The sequence below is a fragment of the Ambystoma mexicanum genome, chromosome 10 (genome assembly GCF_040938575.1).
Source record: "Ambystoma mexicanum isolate Mex_15411 chromosome 10, UKY_AmexF1_1, whole genome shotgun sequence".
NCBI lineage: Eukaryota > Metazoa > Chordata > Amphibia > Caudata > Ambystomatidae > Ambystoma > Ambystoma mexicanum.
Window position 1 is genome coordinate 16,375,443 of NC_090932.1, and position 18,297 is coordinate 16,393,739.

Sequence of the window (18,297 nt, forward strand, 5' to 3'; positions counted from 1 at the left end):
CATTCCAGACACCGAGTGTGTTCTAAGAACAGTTCCATCTTGCTTGCGGACAGTACGGACAGGTATAGTGTCCTTAGGACACCTCCATTTTGGTAAATTGCGGACATTCCAGAAACTGAGTGTGTTCTAAGAACAGTTCCATCTTGCTTGCGGACAATACGGACAGGTGTAGTGTCCGTAGGACACCTCCATTTTGGTTAATTGCAGACATTCTGGACACCGAGTGTGTTCTAAGAACAGTTCCATCTTGCTTGCGGACAGTACGGACAGGTTTAGTGTCCTTAAGACACCTCCATTTTGGTTAATTGCGGACATTGCGGACACCGGGTGTGTTCTAAGAACAGTTCCATCTTGCTTGCGGACAGTACGGACAGGTATAGTGTCCTTAGGACACCCCCATTTTGGTTAATTGTGGACATTCCGGACATCCGCGCTGTCGCTGACACCTTAACGGCCTTTAAAAAAAAATAATAAGACACAAAGGACTGAATTAAAACACAAATAATAATTTTTTTCATTATATACATATATATAGCATTTATGAAAGAGAGGGGGGAGCAGAAACTGACACAAATACAGGGGAATTGGGGGTTTGGAGAGGATGGTTGGGAGGAGATGAAGGGATGGAAGTCTCATCATAAGGTTTTTCTTGGTGAAGAGGGTTTGGGGATCGTTGACTGGGACAAGGAGAGGGGGAACAGGTGCATGTGGGACAATGATATTTAATTTTTTCTTTCATCTAGTCCTCAACAAAATGTTTTAAAAGATTGAAATTTTCCATAAGCATATCCATTTTTTGTTCCATGAGCTGCAGAGCATTTTCTAATGTCTCTTTTGCAATATTATTTTCACTGTTTGTATGGTCTGTTAAAAATACATTTGTTAAGTACACATAAATTAATAATTATTAATTTGCTTATATAGAGAAGTGTCTACCATTAGTATCACTGTCATTTCCTCACGTGGGAAATTTTCTTCAAGCCATTCCAAAGTACTGGACATTTCTGTGTAAAAAAAGATTATATTACTTTTCTTGTACCTAATACAGAAAGTTTAGAAATATATAAGAAAATGAAGTTTACTTACTAGTTTCTGGTAAGTTTTGTTGTTACTGTTGTGTAGGTCTACTGTTGCTCCTAGCTGTGCAGTTTATGTGAGGTAATTATGTTGGAGGCATATCTTTTTTGTTTTTCTATATTCCATGTTAGTACATGTGCTATTCAAATGGACGTTTGATGTGTTACATATATAGGTACCACTTCTTATTTATTATTACATATAATGTGTTTATTTGCTGCTTTTTGAACTTGTTCAGTGTTTATATGGCATGATAGAACAATCTAAGATACCCCCTGAGTTTTTGGGTAGTGTCGATGTTGTCTGCGTCCGTCCGCGGACATACGCACAGTCCCCGGACATCAAAATCACTAGCAGGGGGTTCAGTAAATTCTATGTTACATGTATATAAAGTAAGGGAATCCTAGTAAATATCTATCAAATGCACACTATGTATTTGATGTCCTGGTTATTAGTCTTAGCAGTGCACGGTGGTGGCGCGAGTTATGGTTGCATAGCTTACCATAACTAGCGAATTTCAGGGGTTTTTCGGTTTTACTTGGAACCATAACGTCCCTTTAACAACGTTTTTTTTACTGAATTTCAAAGGTTTTTAGTAGCGCACCTTAACCATAATGTCCTTTTAACAAAGTTTTTTTACTGAATATATACCCTAACCATAACGTCCCTTTAACAAAGTTGTTTTTTACTTAATATATATATATATATATATATATATATATATATATATATATATATATATATATATATATATTCAGTAAAAAAACTTTGTTAAAGGGACGTTATGGTTAAGGTGCGCTACTAAAAACTTATGAAATTCAGTAAAAAAAACTTTGTTAAAGGGACGTTATGGTTAAGTTTCGCTACTAAAAACTTATGAAATTCAGTAAAAAAACTTTATCAAAGGGACCTTATGGTTCAAGTAAAACCGAAAAACCCTTGAAATTCGCCAGTTATGGTAAGCTAAGCAACCATAACTCGCGCCACCACCGTGCACTGCTAAGACTAACACCTAGGACATCAAAGATGACATCACAAATGTCATTGATGACATCACTGATGACATCACATGTGTATGTACTTTTCATGAAATATGTGTACAAGGGATTCTTATTATAATGTTGCGAAACAAGTGTCAAGGATCATTGCAATAAATATCTTACCCTAATTAGTGCATTGAATGATGCATTGATATATATAGCATTCTATTATGGGGTTCTATCTAGTATACTAAGCAACTCATACAGAAACATAACATTGTGTGCAGTGTACAAGATGAAGGTATAATATTCGTAATGGTAATATGTTGAATAATAATATGATAATTGTTTTCTTAATAGATTTTTGTGTACTGTGAAATATGCAATAAGTAGCTAATATAACACATGTATTACATAATTGCATTACTATAGACAAAACACAAAGACACAAGAACACATACCAATATGGGTATATACAGGGAAAGTGAAGTTAGCAAAAAAGCACAAGTAGTAGCAGAAACAATTCATAATTTAACTGATTATTTTCATGCAAATAAATGATTGCTCTGTTTCAAAGCTGCTATTTACCCTAGGTATATGTATCACTTGATGTGATTGGACCCTAAGGAAAGTAGTGTGAGTACAATGTATACAAATATGACCATATACAGGGAAAGTACAGCCATTAAAAAAAAACAGAACTATCAGAAAGTGCTCATAAGTCTATTGATTATCTTTATGCACAAAACGGATTGCTGTCTTTCAAGCTTGTGTCTTCCCGTATGTATATGTTTCATATGATGTGACTGGACTCTAAGGGAATTACACGCACGGTGGTGGTGCGAGTTATGGTTGCTTAGCTTACCATAACTGGCGAATTTCAAGGGTTTTTCGGTCTTACTTGGAACCATAATGTCCCTTTGACAACGTTGTTTTACTGAATTTCATAGGTTTTTAGTAGCGAAACTTAACCATAACATCCCCTTAACACAGTTTTTTTACTGAATTTCATAGGTTTTTATTAGTGCAACTTAACATAAAGTCACTTTAACACATTTTTTGTACTGAATTTCATAGTTTTTTATTAGTGCAACGTAACCATAACGTCCTTTTCAATGGAGGAAGACCCCTAGCATCCTAGGTTCTCAAAGTGGGAACCCGGGGTGGTAAAAAAAAGATTTTTCTTCCCAAACCAGGACACCGCAGGCAGGCGTCCCGGTGTAGGAAGGAAAATCTTTTACCAAGATGGACACCAGGGAAAGGGAAGGCAGGGTATATAAAGAGAACACAACAGGACATCGGCAGGGGGTCGGGAAGACCAGGAGAGAGACATGGGGCATGAGTGGGGGGTAACACGAGGGAGACACGGGGCATGAGCAGGGGGTGGAAAGAAGGGAGACACGGGGCATGAGCGGGAAAGAAGGGAGACAGAGGGCATGAGCGGGGGTGGGGGTGAACAGGAGAGACATGGGGCATGAGCGGGGGTAGGGCAAGGTGGGGCCCCCACCCCCGCTCATGCCGCATGTCTGCCCTGTTCCAACAGTGCAGACACGGGGCATGAGCGGGGGGTGGGCGGGAAAGAAGGGAGACACGGGGCATGTGCGGGGGGTGGGCGGCGGGAGGGAGAGACACATGGGGCATGAGCGGGGGTGGACGGCGGGAGGGAGAGACACACGGGGCATGAGTGGGGGGTGGGCGGCAGGAGGGAGAGACACACGGGGCATGAGCGGGGGTGTGCGGCAGGAGGGAGAGACACGCGGGGCATGAGCGAGGGGTGGCGGTTTCGGGAGAGACACACGGGGCATGAGCGGGGGGGTGGGCGGCGGGAGGGAGAGACACACGGGGCATGAGCGGGGGGTCGGCGGCGGTATGGGGTAGACACACGGGGCATGAGCTGGGGTGGGCGGCGGGAGAGGAGAGACACACGGGGCATGAGCGGGGGTGGGGGGGAGGGGAGAGACACACGGGGCATGAGCAGGGGGTGGGGGGAAGGGGAGAGACACACGGGGCATGAGCGGGGGGTGGGCGGCGGGAGGGGTAGACACACGGGGCATGAGCGGGGGGTGGGTGGCGGGAGAGGAGAGACACACGGGGCATGAGCGGGGGGGGTGTGGGGGAGGGGAGAGACACACAGGGCATGAGCGGGGGGTGGGAGGGAGGGGAGAGATACATGGGGCATGAGCAGGGGTGGGCAGGAGGGGAGAGACACACGGGGCATGAGAGGGGTTGAGACACACACACAGGGCATGAGCGGGCGGTGGGCGGGTGGGAGAGACAGATACACACACACATGGGCATGAGCAGGGGGTGGGCGGGAGGGGAGAGACACGCGGGGCATGAGTGGGGGGTGGGCGGCGGGTGGGGAGAGACACACGGGGCATGAGCGGGGGGTGGGCGAGACACATGGGACATGAGCGGGGGGTGGGCGGCGGGTGGGGAGAGACACACGGGACATGAGCGGGGGGTGGGCAGTGGGGGAAGAGACACACGGGACATGAGCGGGGGTGGGCGGCGGGTGGGGAGAGACACACGGGACATGAGCGGGGGTGGCCAGCGGGTGGGGAGAGACACACGGGACATGAGCGGGGGGTGGGCGGCGGGTGGGGAGAGACACACGGGACATGAGCGGGGGGTGGGCAGCGGGCGGGGAGAGACACACGGACATGAGCGGGGGGTGGGCGGCGGGTGGGGAGAGACACACGGACATGAGCAGGGGGGTGAGCAGCGGGTGGGGAGAGACACACGGACATGAGCGGGGGGTGGGCGGCGGGTGGGGAGAGACACACGGACATGAGTGGGGGGTGGGCGGCGGATGGGGAGAGACACACGGACATGAGCAGGGGGTGGCCGGGAGGGGAGAGACACACGGACATGAGCGGGGGGTGGGCGGGAGGGGAGAGACACACGGACATGAGCGGGGGGTGGGAGAGACACACTGGGGTGGGAGAGATGAGTGGGGCACGAGCGGGGCATGAGCAGGGGTGGGCGGGAGGATGAAAGAACCACGGACATGAGCGGGGGGTGGGCAGGAGGGAGAAAGACACACGGACATGAGCGGGGATGGGCGGGAGGGAGAAAGACTTTGTGTGCAGGCGGCAGATCCCGCTCCTCGGCCTTCCGTTGGCCACCGTGGGCCGATGGCGTGAGCGGGGGGCTGGAGGAAAAGGGAAGACACAGAGCATGAGTGGGGGTGACAAGAAGGACACACGGGGCATGAGCGGGGGGGTGGGAGGAACAGGAGACAGACACGGGCATGAGCAGGGTTGGGGGACTTACTGTGGAGGCGGGATACAAAGCCTCTCATGCGAGGAACAAAGATGGCGGGCGTCTCTGAAGCCAGACGCACTGCACGCTTTCACCGCATCCAATGAGAGAGCATGTCAGGTGTCTGCGGACATCACGCAAGCTGCTGGCCCAATCACCGTCCTGTCCGCGGAGCGAACAGGGAAGTGTGTCTGTGAAGCGAACACAGATATCACTAATTTTTTTCACTTACATTTTTGTCATTTTTTTAAAAACTACTGGACAGATTTACACCAAATAGAGCAAAGCACGCTTTCGGGACCAAGCCACCACTCCTGCCGCAAATTTGGTGTAAATCCGTCCAGCGGTTTGGGCTGTAGGCGTGAGCAAAGTTTTTTCCCATTATGTCTATGGGAAAAAAAAAGTTTTGGGACCCCCCCTATAACTTTGCCCCCCCTGGATGAATCCTCACCAAACTTTGCATAAAAATTTAGAGTGACCCAAATACTTTTTTTGCAAAGTTTGGTGAGGATTCGTCCAGGGAGAGCGAAGTTATAAGCCGCCCAAAAAGTGCTCTTCCTATGGAAACAGCAACTTAACCATAACTACATGGCCACTACTGTGGCCATGTAATATATATATATATGTTTGTATGTAGAGTAGCAGATTAACACATTTTTTTTACATGTGTAGAAAGTCTCACATTTTAGGGGAGAACAATCATTAGTGATTATATGGTTATATGGCCAGCTTGTAGCGTGAGCATCAGAATTTTCAGGTGGGATTGAGCCCAAGACTAAAAGTGCTTAATTTACAACAAGAACATTATTCTTTGTGTGAACCGTAATGACACATTAAAGGCCCGGATTTGAAAAAGGCGCAGGTTGTACGCCAAAACACGTGTCATCCAAGAGGGGCTGAAAATTCAAAATAAAAAACTTTATCAAATACAACAGAACTTTTGGATTTGTCATTCATAGCAAAAGGAAATACACGAGTAATTTATCTTGGCGCAAATAAGTGCAGGCACTGTTGCAACTTTTCCTATATATATATTTTTATATGTAGAGTAGCAGATTAACACATTTTTTTACATGTGTAGAAAGCCTTACATTTTAGGGGAGAAAAATCATTAGTAATTATATGGTTATATGGCCAGGTTTCACAGAGTGAAACTTAAACCAGTGCCTTTGAATAATGGGCTTTTCATAGGGTTGCTGAGGAACACCTGGGGGGGGAGGGGGGGGGAAGAGAGAGAGAGAGAGAGAGAGAGAGAGAGAGAGAGAGAGAGAGAGAGAGAGAGAGAGAGAGAGAGAGAGAGAGAGAGAGAGAGAGAGAGAGAGAGAGAGAGAGAGAGAGAGAGAGAGAGAGAGAGAGAGAGAGAGAGAGAGAGAGAGAGAGAGAGAGAGAGAGAGAGAGAGAGAGAGAGAGAGAGAGAGAGAGAGAGAGAGAGAGAGAGAGAGAGAGAGAGAGAGAGAGAGAGAGAGAGAGAGAGAGAGAGAGAGAGAGAGAGAGATTGATTCATATTCATGTATGTCAGGAATGAGTTTTTGAAAGGTGCAGGTTCTGGCAGTGTCCTCACGACCGTTAATCCCGGATAGCATCTTCTTCTCTGAAATTGCCCCAGGATTGTACAAGTTAATGGAGCATGACCTCCCTGTTTTTGGGGGCTTTGAATATGGGGTAGGTTGTCGTTCGTTCCAATCGCATGGTTGTATCAGTCCAAATATTCTGGAACAATGAACTTTTGCTGGATTCTTCCCCCACTTTCTCTCTGGTGTGGATTCATGGTCCTATCCCAGACATGGACCACAAATTGCTCCTACCTGGTACTGGCCATCACAGTCCTCACTCTCTGAAGCAGGCGGGAGCCATGACTATACATGGGCTTATTCCTAGCTCACTCACTCAAGCAAGAGCAAGGCACGGCTGGTGAACTCTGTGCTGTATTAAAGCAGGGGTACAGACTGCCCCAACCAGTGAAGCCCCCCACAGCTAGACTTGCACAGAGAATCAGACAAGGAAAACAGGGTACATGGGGACCCCTGACCAGGAGTGGCTAAGAGTCCCTCATCGGTGACTGCAACAAAACACAGGCAAGCACTTCTTGTGTGAAAAGCAGCAAACACTGGCCTCATGAGGGAATGCAGGAGCCTCCAGAAAGCCTGACACTTCTGAGAAAAGGAAGTTAATTTCTTCTGCAGAACTGGTGGGAGATGTGTGGGAGCAGCAATGAACCCCTGCAGTGTTGCTGCTATATGAAGACAGCTGCCATGCATAGCATTTCTCGTGACTTAGGGAGAGCCACAACCATAGGTATGGGGATGACGGTAACCTGCGGAGATGGACCCCACGAAGCCCCGGGGAGAGCACATTTCTGCATAAGGCAGGGCTTCCATTGCCTGGTGGAACACATCATATTAATGTCAGTGAGAAGCGATGGGCAACATGAAGAATGCATTCATCACATGGATGTATATGTGTGCAGGGCATATTTCCCTGTGCACACCTGGCTGGGACCGTGGGGTGCTGTCCCATCAGTAGGGGGGAAGATGTCACACTCAGCATGGGGGTGAGGGGCAGGGGGAAATGCTAGAGCGGGGGAGGGAGTTCTATGCAGTGTAATTGGCATGGGCCTCGATGGTGAAGGGCACAGCTTTCTCGTTCCACAGCAGTCCCCTGATTGGCAGGTGCACACATCATGGGGTACAGCGTGGTTGCCAGTTACCCCACTCTGAGAAGGTTAAAGGTGGGTGTCAGTCTCCCATTGCCACCTCTGCTTGCTGTGCCCCCTTCTTCCCCAGAGGTTGTGGCTCCAGGCGTCTTCTCATCACCCCATTCCTCTGCTTCCATGTCCATTGGCATGTGCCTACCTGTGCCAATGTTGTCAAGCATCGGATGTGTCAAGAATGTGGTGCAGGTCGTGGGGTTCTACATGGAGCACCCATGTTGTTGTATCGGCCTCCGAAACACGACATCAGGATGCCACATGGTTGCTTTACAGCTGCCGGTGTGGCCGAACGCGCTGTGTTGTAAGGTCCCTGGCCTCCATGTGCAGCGCATCGATGGTCAGATGCCAAACGCATTGTATGTGCATTGCTTCACATGGCTGCATTCATATGTGCATGATCTCTGTGTAATGAGGCACATGCATGTTTCCCACTGAGAAAGTTACTATCCGTCTCCTGGATCCCGATTGGGCTGCCTCTTCTGTGGGCCACTATCCCTGGATTAATACGATTTTATAGCGACCATTAACTTGCTCTCACAAAGAGCACCAGCTCCACAAATCTGTGCATGCATTCCATAGCAGTTCACACCACCTGGTTTCTGGCATTCATGCATTGCCATCGCTCATTGGTTTTGCCCTTATTGTGTATAGCTCCTTTTGCTTTCACTATCAAGTTTATTAATAAAGCGCATTTCCTGTGTCCACGGTCTCTTGCCTCCCGGGCTCTCTGCAACGCCCTTGCCTCACACTTTATTTCAAAAACCCAAGACATCCTGTCCACCCTCTCCTCCCTTGCCCCTCCTATTACCTCTCAGTCTGTGCTTGCAGACCCCCCTTTAACCACCCACCCACCGTCCTTCTCTTCGTTTCCTATTTTCGCCCTGACGAGGTCGCTAGACAAGTCTGATCGATGAAAGCCTTGTAAAAACATGTTTATTCCTGTTCCTCTAAAACCATCAAGGACCACATTGACACCCTCGCTTTGGCCCTTGAGGATATTTGCAGCCACTCCTTTGCCTCAGGATCCTTCCCCTCCCTTCTGAAGCACTCCCTTGTGCTTCCTCTTCTCAAGAAACCCACAGCTGATCCTTCCTGTCCGGCTAACTATTGCCCAATTTCCATTACCCCCTTTCTGGGCAAACACCTATAAAAGCTGGCCATCTCTCAGCCTAACCTTCATTCAGATTCTGTTGGCTGTCTTCATGACCACCAGTCTGGCTTCAGAGCGGCCAGAAGCATGGAAACTGTTCTCCTGAACATCCGTGAAGATCAGCTCTACCTGCCTCTACTCTCCACCCTCTGCAACTTATCCAGAACAGGACTGCAAGACATGTCCTTGGCCTCAAGCCCTGAGATCGTATCTCTCCAGCTCTGAAATCTCTCCATTGGCTCCCAGTGGATGCAAGGATTAAATTCAAAACCCTCTGCATTGTCCACAAGGCTTTCTGGGGCCTGGGTCCAAAATACCTTCAGCTGTCCCTCCACAAATACCTCCCCTCTCGAGCTCTTCTCTCCTCTACCTCTAACTCCCTCCGGGTCAATCGTTTTTTGAAGAAACGCGATGGGGGTAGATCTCTGTCTCCCGCTGGGGCCTCCCTCTGGAGCAGACTCCCTGCCACTCTAAAACTTGAGGAGAACCATCTCTGATTCCGGAAGCACCTCAAGACCTTCCTCTTTTCTTCTGCCTTCACTCCCCCTCTCTGCTGCTGATCTGTTCTCTCTTGGCACCGTGCACCTGGCCACCCTCTGTCCTCCGGGCCCATGTCCTGCTCACCCTGCCACCCTCCCACACTGCCTCGTTGCCATCCCTTCCACTGGGGACTGTATCTGTACCCATACAGCCCCCCCATTCTTCTTCTTTTTCTGCACTTATCAGACATAACCAGTCTGCGGCATTAAACACAGCACTTGCCACTTGCTGACTGCACTAGCACGATTTATTGCCTCCATTTTCTATTCATTTTTATTTATTGTTATTTATATGCTCTCCTCTGCTCCACACTTTCCACTCTCCCCCTTCCATGCACTTTTTGCCTCTTCCCTTTCCCATGTCACTGGGCCTAGTAAGATCGTTGTTGTGCTGTGTTCTCCCTGTTCCCCTCCCTTGCCTAGTCGCGCTCTGAAACACTTGTGTACGAGCGCGATACAAATAAAATATCATATATCATATCACGGTCATGGATCTGATGAACAGGTCTGAACATTCAGCCATTTGAGATTGTTGAAACATGCCTTTTAATGATTGAAACCTGCCATGTAATGATTGAAACCTGCCTAGTAATTATTGAAACATGCCTTGTAATGATTGGAACCTGCCTTGTAATGATTGAAACCTGCCTAGTAATTATTGAAACATGCCGTGTATTGATTGAAACCTGCCTTGTAATGATTGAAACATGCCATGTCATTGTTGAAACATGCCGTGTATTGATTGAAACATGCCATGTCATTGTTGAAACCTGCCTTGTAATGATTGAAACATGCCATGTCATTGTTGAAACATGCCGTGTATTGATTGAAACATGCCGTGTATTGATTGAAACATGCCATGTCATTGTTGAAACATGCCGTGTATTGATTGAAACATGCCATGTCATTGTTGAAACATGCCGTGTATTGATTGAAACCTGCCTTGTAATGATTGAAACATGCCTTGTGATGATTGAAACATGCCTTGCAATTATTGAAACCTGCCTTGTAATGATTGAAACCTGCCTAGTATTGATTGAAACATGCCTTGTAATGCTGCCTGCACGTGCCTGGCATTGACTCTTCCTTTTCTAACAGGACATCCTCATTAGCGTGGAGGGGCAGGACCCCCCTAAATACACGGAGAAGGAGTTCCACTTTGCCATGAGCGGAAAGTCCTACCAGGTCATAGTTCAGCATTTCTACAGCCTGCTTCCAAAAGTAAGTAATGCCAGCAAAGGACAGGTGACAGCCATTCTTCATACCATAGTGTTTCTAGCAGTCTAGGATGTGTACAGTGCACGTGTCAGATCATTTTTAATTTGATCAATTTCTTGATATAATGTAGTTCACGACAGTAGAAATATTAAGGTTTACATTAACAACGTTTCTGATCTGCATCATGTGTCTACCTCTGATGGTCTATCAGTTGTTAAACTCATTCCCTTCATCTCAATCCTTCGAGAGCTATATTCTTTCCTTCCTCTCCTTGCATCAACATATCTGTATTCTTCTCAGTCCTGCTCTTGCCAGCTTTACAATGTTCATAAGATGTGACCTGTTCTTACTTTCTCGGCTGCCAAACCTCTGACTCTTCTTATGGTTTTTCCAGGCTCGGCCACCTTACCTCTTTTCTTCTGAATCTGCCTGCCAATGCTCGCACTCCACTTCAGCCTATTTTCTTTCACTTCTGCTAGTCGGCGGCTTTTCTCTCCTCCTCCCCGTTCTTATTTCCTTCATCTCTTCACTTCTGCTCGTCGCCGGCTTTTCTCTCCTCCTCCCCGGTTCATCTCTTCACTTCTGCTCGTCGCCGGCTTTTCTCTCCTCCTCCCCGGTTCATCTCTTCACTTCTGCTCGTCGCTGGCTTTTCTCTCCTCCTCCCCATTCTTATTTGCTTCATCTCTTGCTTTAGTGCTTAAGCATCCCCTTTTCTGGCTCGCCTCCAGTTTTGTTTTCTTTGCATCGTATATAAATGAATTCCTGGTCATGCTCTCCCTTATCTGTCTCCCTTGGTATCAGTGTCTGCACCATCTCGGACACTTGGTTCTTCCACTCAATTTCTACTCCCAGTTCCTTCTCCTCCTTCTGCGCAATCTTGTTTTCTCTCATTGTCTCCTGCTCCTACCCTGTAGAAGGACTTCCTTTATATGTTCGTCCCTCGTCTGCGTTGGCAAGTTTCTCTTCTGCTCCTAAACCTTCTCACTTCTCCTGAAGGAAATTGTTCTACTTGTTTGATGAAATGTGCAACTTGTTCTAATGATTGCAGCCGTTTTTTTAAATGTTATACGGCGCTTTGCCAAACGAGGTATGTACATTCAAACAAATAAACAATAAAAAAAAAACGTTAAGGCTTGCACACAGTTCCTCTTTCAAAGACCACCCATTTTTAAGATGCAAGTCTCTGTAAGATCATTTTTTGTGGCCCTGTCGCTCACATTTAGAAGAACAAAGTGGACCATGATCACGTCGGCATCTGGAAGGAAGCACAGATGCTTCACTTTGGGGTAAACTGTTAGTGCCTCTCCGATGAGAGAGGTGGGGTGGACTCCTGTCAGGGTAGAGATTCGTTTTGTGTCCAGGGTTGGACGAGGTTTGGTGATCAGGGCGTCTTAAGCATGAAAAATGGGTCGATTTGTATATCATTGTGTTAAGCTGGCAGTTCAGTAGAAGACAATCCAACAGGGAGATGCGGCGTCAGAGATACAGAGACCTGGCCTCCCCATCAAGCTCTCCTTCTCAGAAATACATGTACTTCTCACACATATCCCGCATAGTGACCCTTTTGACATACTGCGGACCTCAGCCTAGACCACATCATGAAGTGACACTAAGTGCTGAGTGTTGCCGCTGTGTCTGGCTGCTCCCAGGGCACCCTGCACACCCTTCCAATCCATCTTTGTGGAAAATCCCATAATCACAACCTTTTATCACGTACCATCAACTCCTCTGCTCTCTAGTGACATCTCTTTCTCCATCCACACACGTATTCCTTATCTACGCCCCACATCCTTCATCTATCACCAAAAGTAAATTAAAATCATCCTTGTTGTCTTTACCAAATGGTGTCCACCTCCCAGACCATCTCTCCTACATGAGTCCACTCCAGCAAACTCGCCTTAGCAGAGTTCAATCTGAACTTACAAACCCATGTGTCTCCAGCTTCCCTTCCAAGGATTGGTCTCTTGGTTTTTTGACGTCTATAAAGACTCTCCCCTTGCCCATATCCTCACTCCACTCTCACCCTAGAAACTTTAAATGAGCAGCACAAATAATTCATGATAGCCCCGGATAGAAGCTCAGTGGCTACAACCAAAAAGCTTGCTAGCCCTGAGTCCCAACAGTCCCGGCATTAGTATAGCCCCAGATCTTCTCCGGACCTAGCAACACCCATATGTGTTTCTGCTGTTTAAGGTTGGGCTGGCACTGGAAAGACATTAGCAGTTCCATGAATTTGTATCGCAGAGGAGTACTGGTTATTTGTCTAAAACTAGGCCTTTTGGAGGTTTTCTCTCTGGTGGGTTTGTTAGGGTGGGGATTCATGTTCAAATGCACAATTTCCCCAAATAATGTACTAATGAGGTCCTGAGGGATCGCTCTAAGGAAAGGCGCATGGGAGGAGCGGTGCCACGGCAAGGTCCGTTTGTGGGCTGATGTGTTTCAGGATTTCATGCTGTCTGGAAACAGATCCTATTTATTAGCTGAGTTCCAGCAGAGTAGCAGACCTGTGAGCAGGGCACCCAGCTGGCCAGCTGCTTCTACCCAGGGGCCATGACCAGCCTGTGCCTTAAGACATGTATCACTTTGCATACATACATTAGATAGCACACCAACCAGATCTAAAGCATTTCAGGGTCAAGGAAGAGCAAAAGCTTGGACTTTCATCCAAGTGATGTACAGCTTTTGTGGAGTATTAAGGTGCAAACAGAGAGCCCGCGAACAGGGCAAGTAGAGTTCCAGTATTTAGATGCTGTCTCACATTCAGCATCACAGAGAAGTCCAAGATGGAGCTGACCACTGCACCACCTTGTAATTATTTGCCGACCCTCATTAGGGATAATCAGATGCATCCGACAGGTAACCAATTAACACAAGGGTGATAATAATGAGTTAATGAGGGGCGAGAAATGACCCATAAAGAATAACCAATACACGTCCCCAAGTCAAACAAGAAGGGGGAATAACACTAGGAAAAAGAGGGAGAAAACCCAGCTCTGGCTTAGGTAGGATAAATATGCTGTAAAACCCCAAACTAGGAGAGAATCCTGAGGGAGAAATACCTTTCCGCCCCTGCTCCTAATTACCAAGAGGAGAACCTAGAGCGCAGAATTCCCGGGAAGACCACATGGTGATGGAATCTGCCGCATTCTGGAAAGGCTCACTGCATACCAGAGGGGTGAATACCTCATAGAAGGAGCCTGGAATAGAGAGGCTGCTCATGAGGTAGAGATTGTTAAGACGGATTTCTGAACTCTGTCCTGGTGGCACAGAAGTTCAGAAGGCCAACCTAATTACTTGGAACAGGGTAACCTCTGGACGAGCCAGACCAATCAAGGTAGCGATCGCGGCGGTCAAGACTAGGTCTCAAGAGGGGTGAGGGTGACTGAAAGCCCGCAATGAGCACACAAAGCAAGAGCGCTTACAAACTACTCCAAACAGTTGTTATATCAAAAATATATACACATTTATTTTAAGGCCTTTAAAACAACGACCGTAGCGAGAAAATCACAATATCACAATATTAAGCCAACACATACCATATCACCACAATATATATACAAATACGACAGTCTCAAGCATTAGAGGCACGAAATGTGTAGTCCACCTGCAAGGGAAGGAAAACAGGCAGTGCGATAATGCTTTAGACTCAGTTCGCCTTCAGAGGCACCTAACTAGATGGAAGTCCGAGCCCTGCGAAGAGTGGAGCCTTGTGCTCAAAGTACCTGCACACGCTGGTTCCAACGGGCAAAAGGAGAAGCTCTTCGGAGGAAGTCAGGCAGTTCGGGTTAGTGCACAACAGAAGAAGAACAGGTTCCGCGACTCAAGCGCAGCCTCCACAGCGAGCAGAAGCAGAGCGCAAGTACGGACAAAAGGGTGCTGTTTTTACACAGCGGGGAAAAGCAATGGGCTATTGCAGGAGGGCGACCAGATCCTAGCTATACTACTCACCGGTCCCCGATGCAAGCAGACCCAGGCTTCTCCACGTTAGTTTCAGCAGCTGGCAGGTTCAGAAGAGTCGGGAAATGCCTCGTCGTCGTGTAGAGCAAAAAGACGTCCCAATCGAAGAAACCTGCACAGTTTTGTCACCACAGCAGGGCAACGGAGCGGCCGTGTGTATCCGAGCCAAATGTACACTCCTCCCTTCAGACTTGGGAACGCCAAGTGTACGAAGCGTGGGAGAGTGACAAGGACTCGAAATACAACACAACCTGGCGGCGGTTACAAAGCAGGACTCCCTTGTAAGCTGGTCAGTCAACTGGATGGCCCAGAGACGCTTCCGAAGGCTTACTTGGCAGGAGATGATGAAGTCGCCGGGAATAGCTGTTCCTGCTATTCCAAAGGTCGAAGCACCAGTACAGGCCTTCTGGTTCGATCAAAGGAGGAAAGGGTTTCACAGGACGACAGCAGTGCAAAGGAGGATTCCTTCAGCGGGTCACCAGCGATTCCTCGGTCCAGCCTCGTGGTTGCAGGATACTTGGCTCCTGTATTCCTTCGTTCGTGAGAACTCAGGAGATCGACATGGTAGTGGTGTTTCCAACCCCCTCTTATCCACGGTTCCCTTCGCGCCAAAACGGAGGGGAGCCAATGGGAGATCCGCTCATCAACACACATACCATACGTGGACCAATCACAGACCACGGTGGTCCCAGGCATTCACACCACCCTAGACTCTCTGGCACCCAGGATGTGTATTGGGACCAGACATCCCAGCCCACACCCTGGAGGCACACAAAAGACATGTAGAAGCCCGCGAAAGCAACCACGTTTCGCGGGAAAGTACATGCCCAAATAAGGAAGGCCCCGGGTCGCTCGACCTGGGGAAGGTGAAGGGAGCAAGACGGTCAGTGGACAGGACAAAGGAGCCTCGTGGTCTGGCCATTTTGGGAGCCAGGCCACCATTTTGGGTTCAGTGCGAAAAATGCGCTCAGAACGCCAAAAGGAGCTCAAAATACACAAATCGATCGCTGCCACCATTCCAGTCCCTGAATGACTTGCACCGATCAAAATACCATCCTAAAAGAGTATCTAGGGCCTGTAGAGACCCAAGAGAGCTGTAATTTAGCTTACAGTGCCCTCTTGTGTCATGTTGCACTAAAGCCGCAACATGATAAAAGAAACTATGGGAAACAGCGTTCCCCGGTACTGACTGTCTTAAGGGCATGTCAGTTTCCCCATAAGAAAAGGAGCGAAAGCCCAGAGGAGTGCGGCAGAAGGCTGCACTTCTCTGGCAAAGTCAAGAACAAGGTGAAAAACAACAGCAAAAAGTTTAGGGGTTGCCACATGGAAGGAAAATTACCTACAATTACGAAATCTTTCCTAACAGAGATCTACACCACTTGACCTTCAGGGAACTGGAGGTCTAAGAACCTCGGACCTCCAATAGCTAAACCAAGTCAAGAGACTGACCCATGGCAGGAGGGGCATTAAAATATGTTCTGCCCGAGAGGAACCCATGTGAGGATGTGAGAAATACCTATCCTCATAACTGAAGAGAAGACCTGATGAAGAGGCAGTGAGAATTCTGATGCAAAACCTGGTGGAAGACCTGCCAAGAAAACCTGAAGAGTCGGCCTGGCCGAACAACTCAGTGTGACTGTTACTACAAAAGTTCAAAGCAGGCCTAACAAACCCCTTGCAAACATGGCCTGATGAAAAGGCTCAGTGAGAATGTTGCCACAAATGTCTAGTGCAAAACCTGGCAAGAAACCCCTGGCAGAAGACCCATGGAGAACTCTGGCGAGGGTCTGACAGAAAACCTACAGACAGAAGTAGAAAATCCTTTACTGTGACTCTTGAAAAGTGGCTCTAGTGAGTGGTACAACAGAATCTGCAAGCTTACGGTCCAGACACAGTGTAACACTGAGAATGCCTGTCTGAATGAATGATCTGAGAGATAACCATGAAATCCAGCTCTGGAGAAGGACCTTACAACAAGTCAGTTGCAAAACCTTAGTGTGAAATGAGGATCGATTGAGAAAAACAACCAAACACAAATTCCAGGATTGGGGACTTGCTTGTACCACCTGATGGGTCAGGACGTGAGGAGAAAACTGACCAACAGCCCCAAGGGCCACAGAAACTCTGAAAGAGGCCTGAGAAAGCACCTGATGCCAACGACCAGTTTAAGATCCCATGACTCCAGCAGAGCCTCTGGAAGGATGAAAGCAGAGAGAACTAGAAACATCCAGTCTGAGAGCAGTGACTGTGAAAGCATTTTCTAAAAGAACCATTTTGTTTGCTACTCTAATTTAGGGATTGACTGCTGAAGAGCAGTTTTTTGGAACTATTTACTTTAGCTAATTTTTTGAAAGGGTGTTATTTGACTAGGGTAGCTGAATGGCTAAAGACTTCTGAAGATGATGTTCTGCTCGTTGTTGAACCCCTATTTGGAATCCTGAGTTCTTTAGAGTAGGGTGGCTCAGGTGAGACAAGGACTTTTAAGAACAGGGAAGAGAAAGGAATTGCTAGGTGGATCACTGTATTTTTGCACATCCTTTGTAATCTAGAATGTCCATTGTAGTGATACCTCTGGGAACCAGCAGACATTAATACCAGCCTGTCCTGTGATATCTGAATGAAGGAACTGTGGGTTATTTTCAGCCCCATGATACAAGTGAACTGCATCAGGCTAAGATGCTGGCCAAAAGGAGAATGATGGCAAACTAACTGGGCCCCCTGTTCATGTGACTGGGCCCGGAGATACAAGCCTTTTTCAGACAGTGTACTGGGGAAGTGAAGTGCACCTTTGCCTAAAACATGAACTGCTATGGAAACATGTGTACATTCCTCAGCTCTGCCACCACAAGGGAAACCTTCCCCCCAGCAAATCACAGAGGTCAAGCATCTTCACCTCCTCATTACATCTGCCAGATGCATTCTGGCAATCCTTTGTAGTTTACCAGAGCCAAGAAGGAGGCAGAGCTTAGGCCTGGGAGAGAGGGCTAGGGGGCTGGAGGGCACAGTCCATGGACCCTGGCCTTTCTAAAATACCCACAATATAGTTCAGTTTTGTAGTGTGTGTCAGGGCTTAATGCCAGTTTGATATGCAACAGAAAGGAACATGATTCTCAGGGGCACAGTTGTACTCCCTCTGCCCAAACAGATAAGAAAACACATGGTCAGGTCATTGGCCCAGGAAGAAGATTGAAGAGGTTTTATTGCAGGCTATGTCACCAGAAGAGATAATCAGACTTGATCACAGGTTTTGGAGCAGAAATATTCTATTTCATTGAATTTTCCTTAAAACTGGCGAACCATGACAGATACAGAGATGGTTCATACATTCCAAAAAAGTGCACAACGTGCATTATCTGTTGATAGGAATCTGCTTGAAATTCGACCTTTGGAACCAAAGTTAGA

The 18,297-nt window shown here is 47.5% G+C and overlaps 1 protein-coding gene across 2 annotated transcripts in view; it reads left to right on the forward strand.

The window, feature by feature from the left end:
* Nucleotides 1-18,297, forward strand: part of LOC138491105 (probable cation-transporting ATPase 13A4) — an 891,483-nt gene that overhangs the window by 532,769 nt on the left and 340,417 nt on the right. For both annotated transcript variants that reach the window (XM_069617424.1, XM_069617425.1), the window contains one exon: nucleotides 10,819-10,941. In XM_069617424.1, the coding sequence (XP_069473525.1) occupies nucleotides 10,819-10,941 (123 nt within the window). The remainder of the gene's footprint in view (nucleotides 1-10,818; nucleotides 10,942-18,297) is intronic.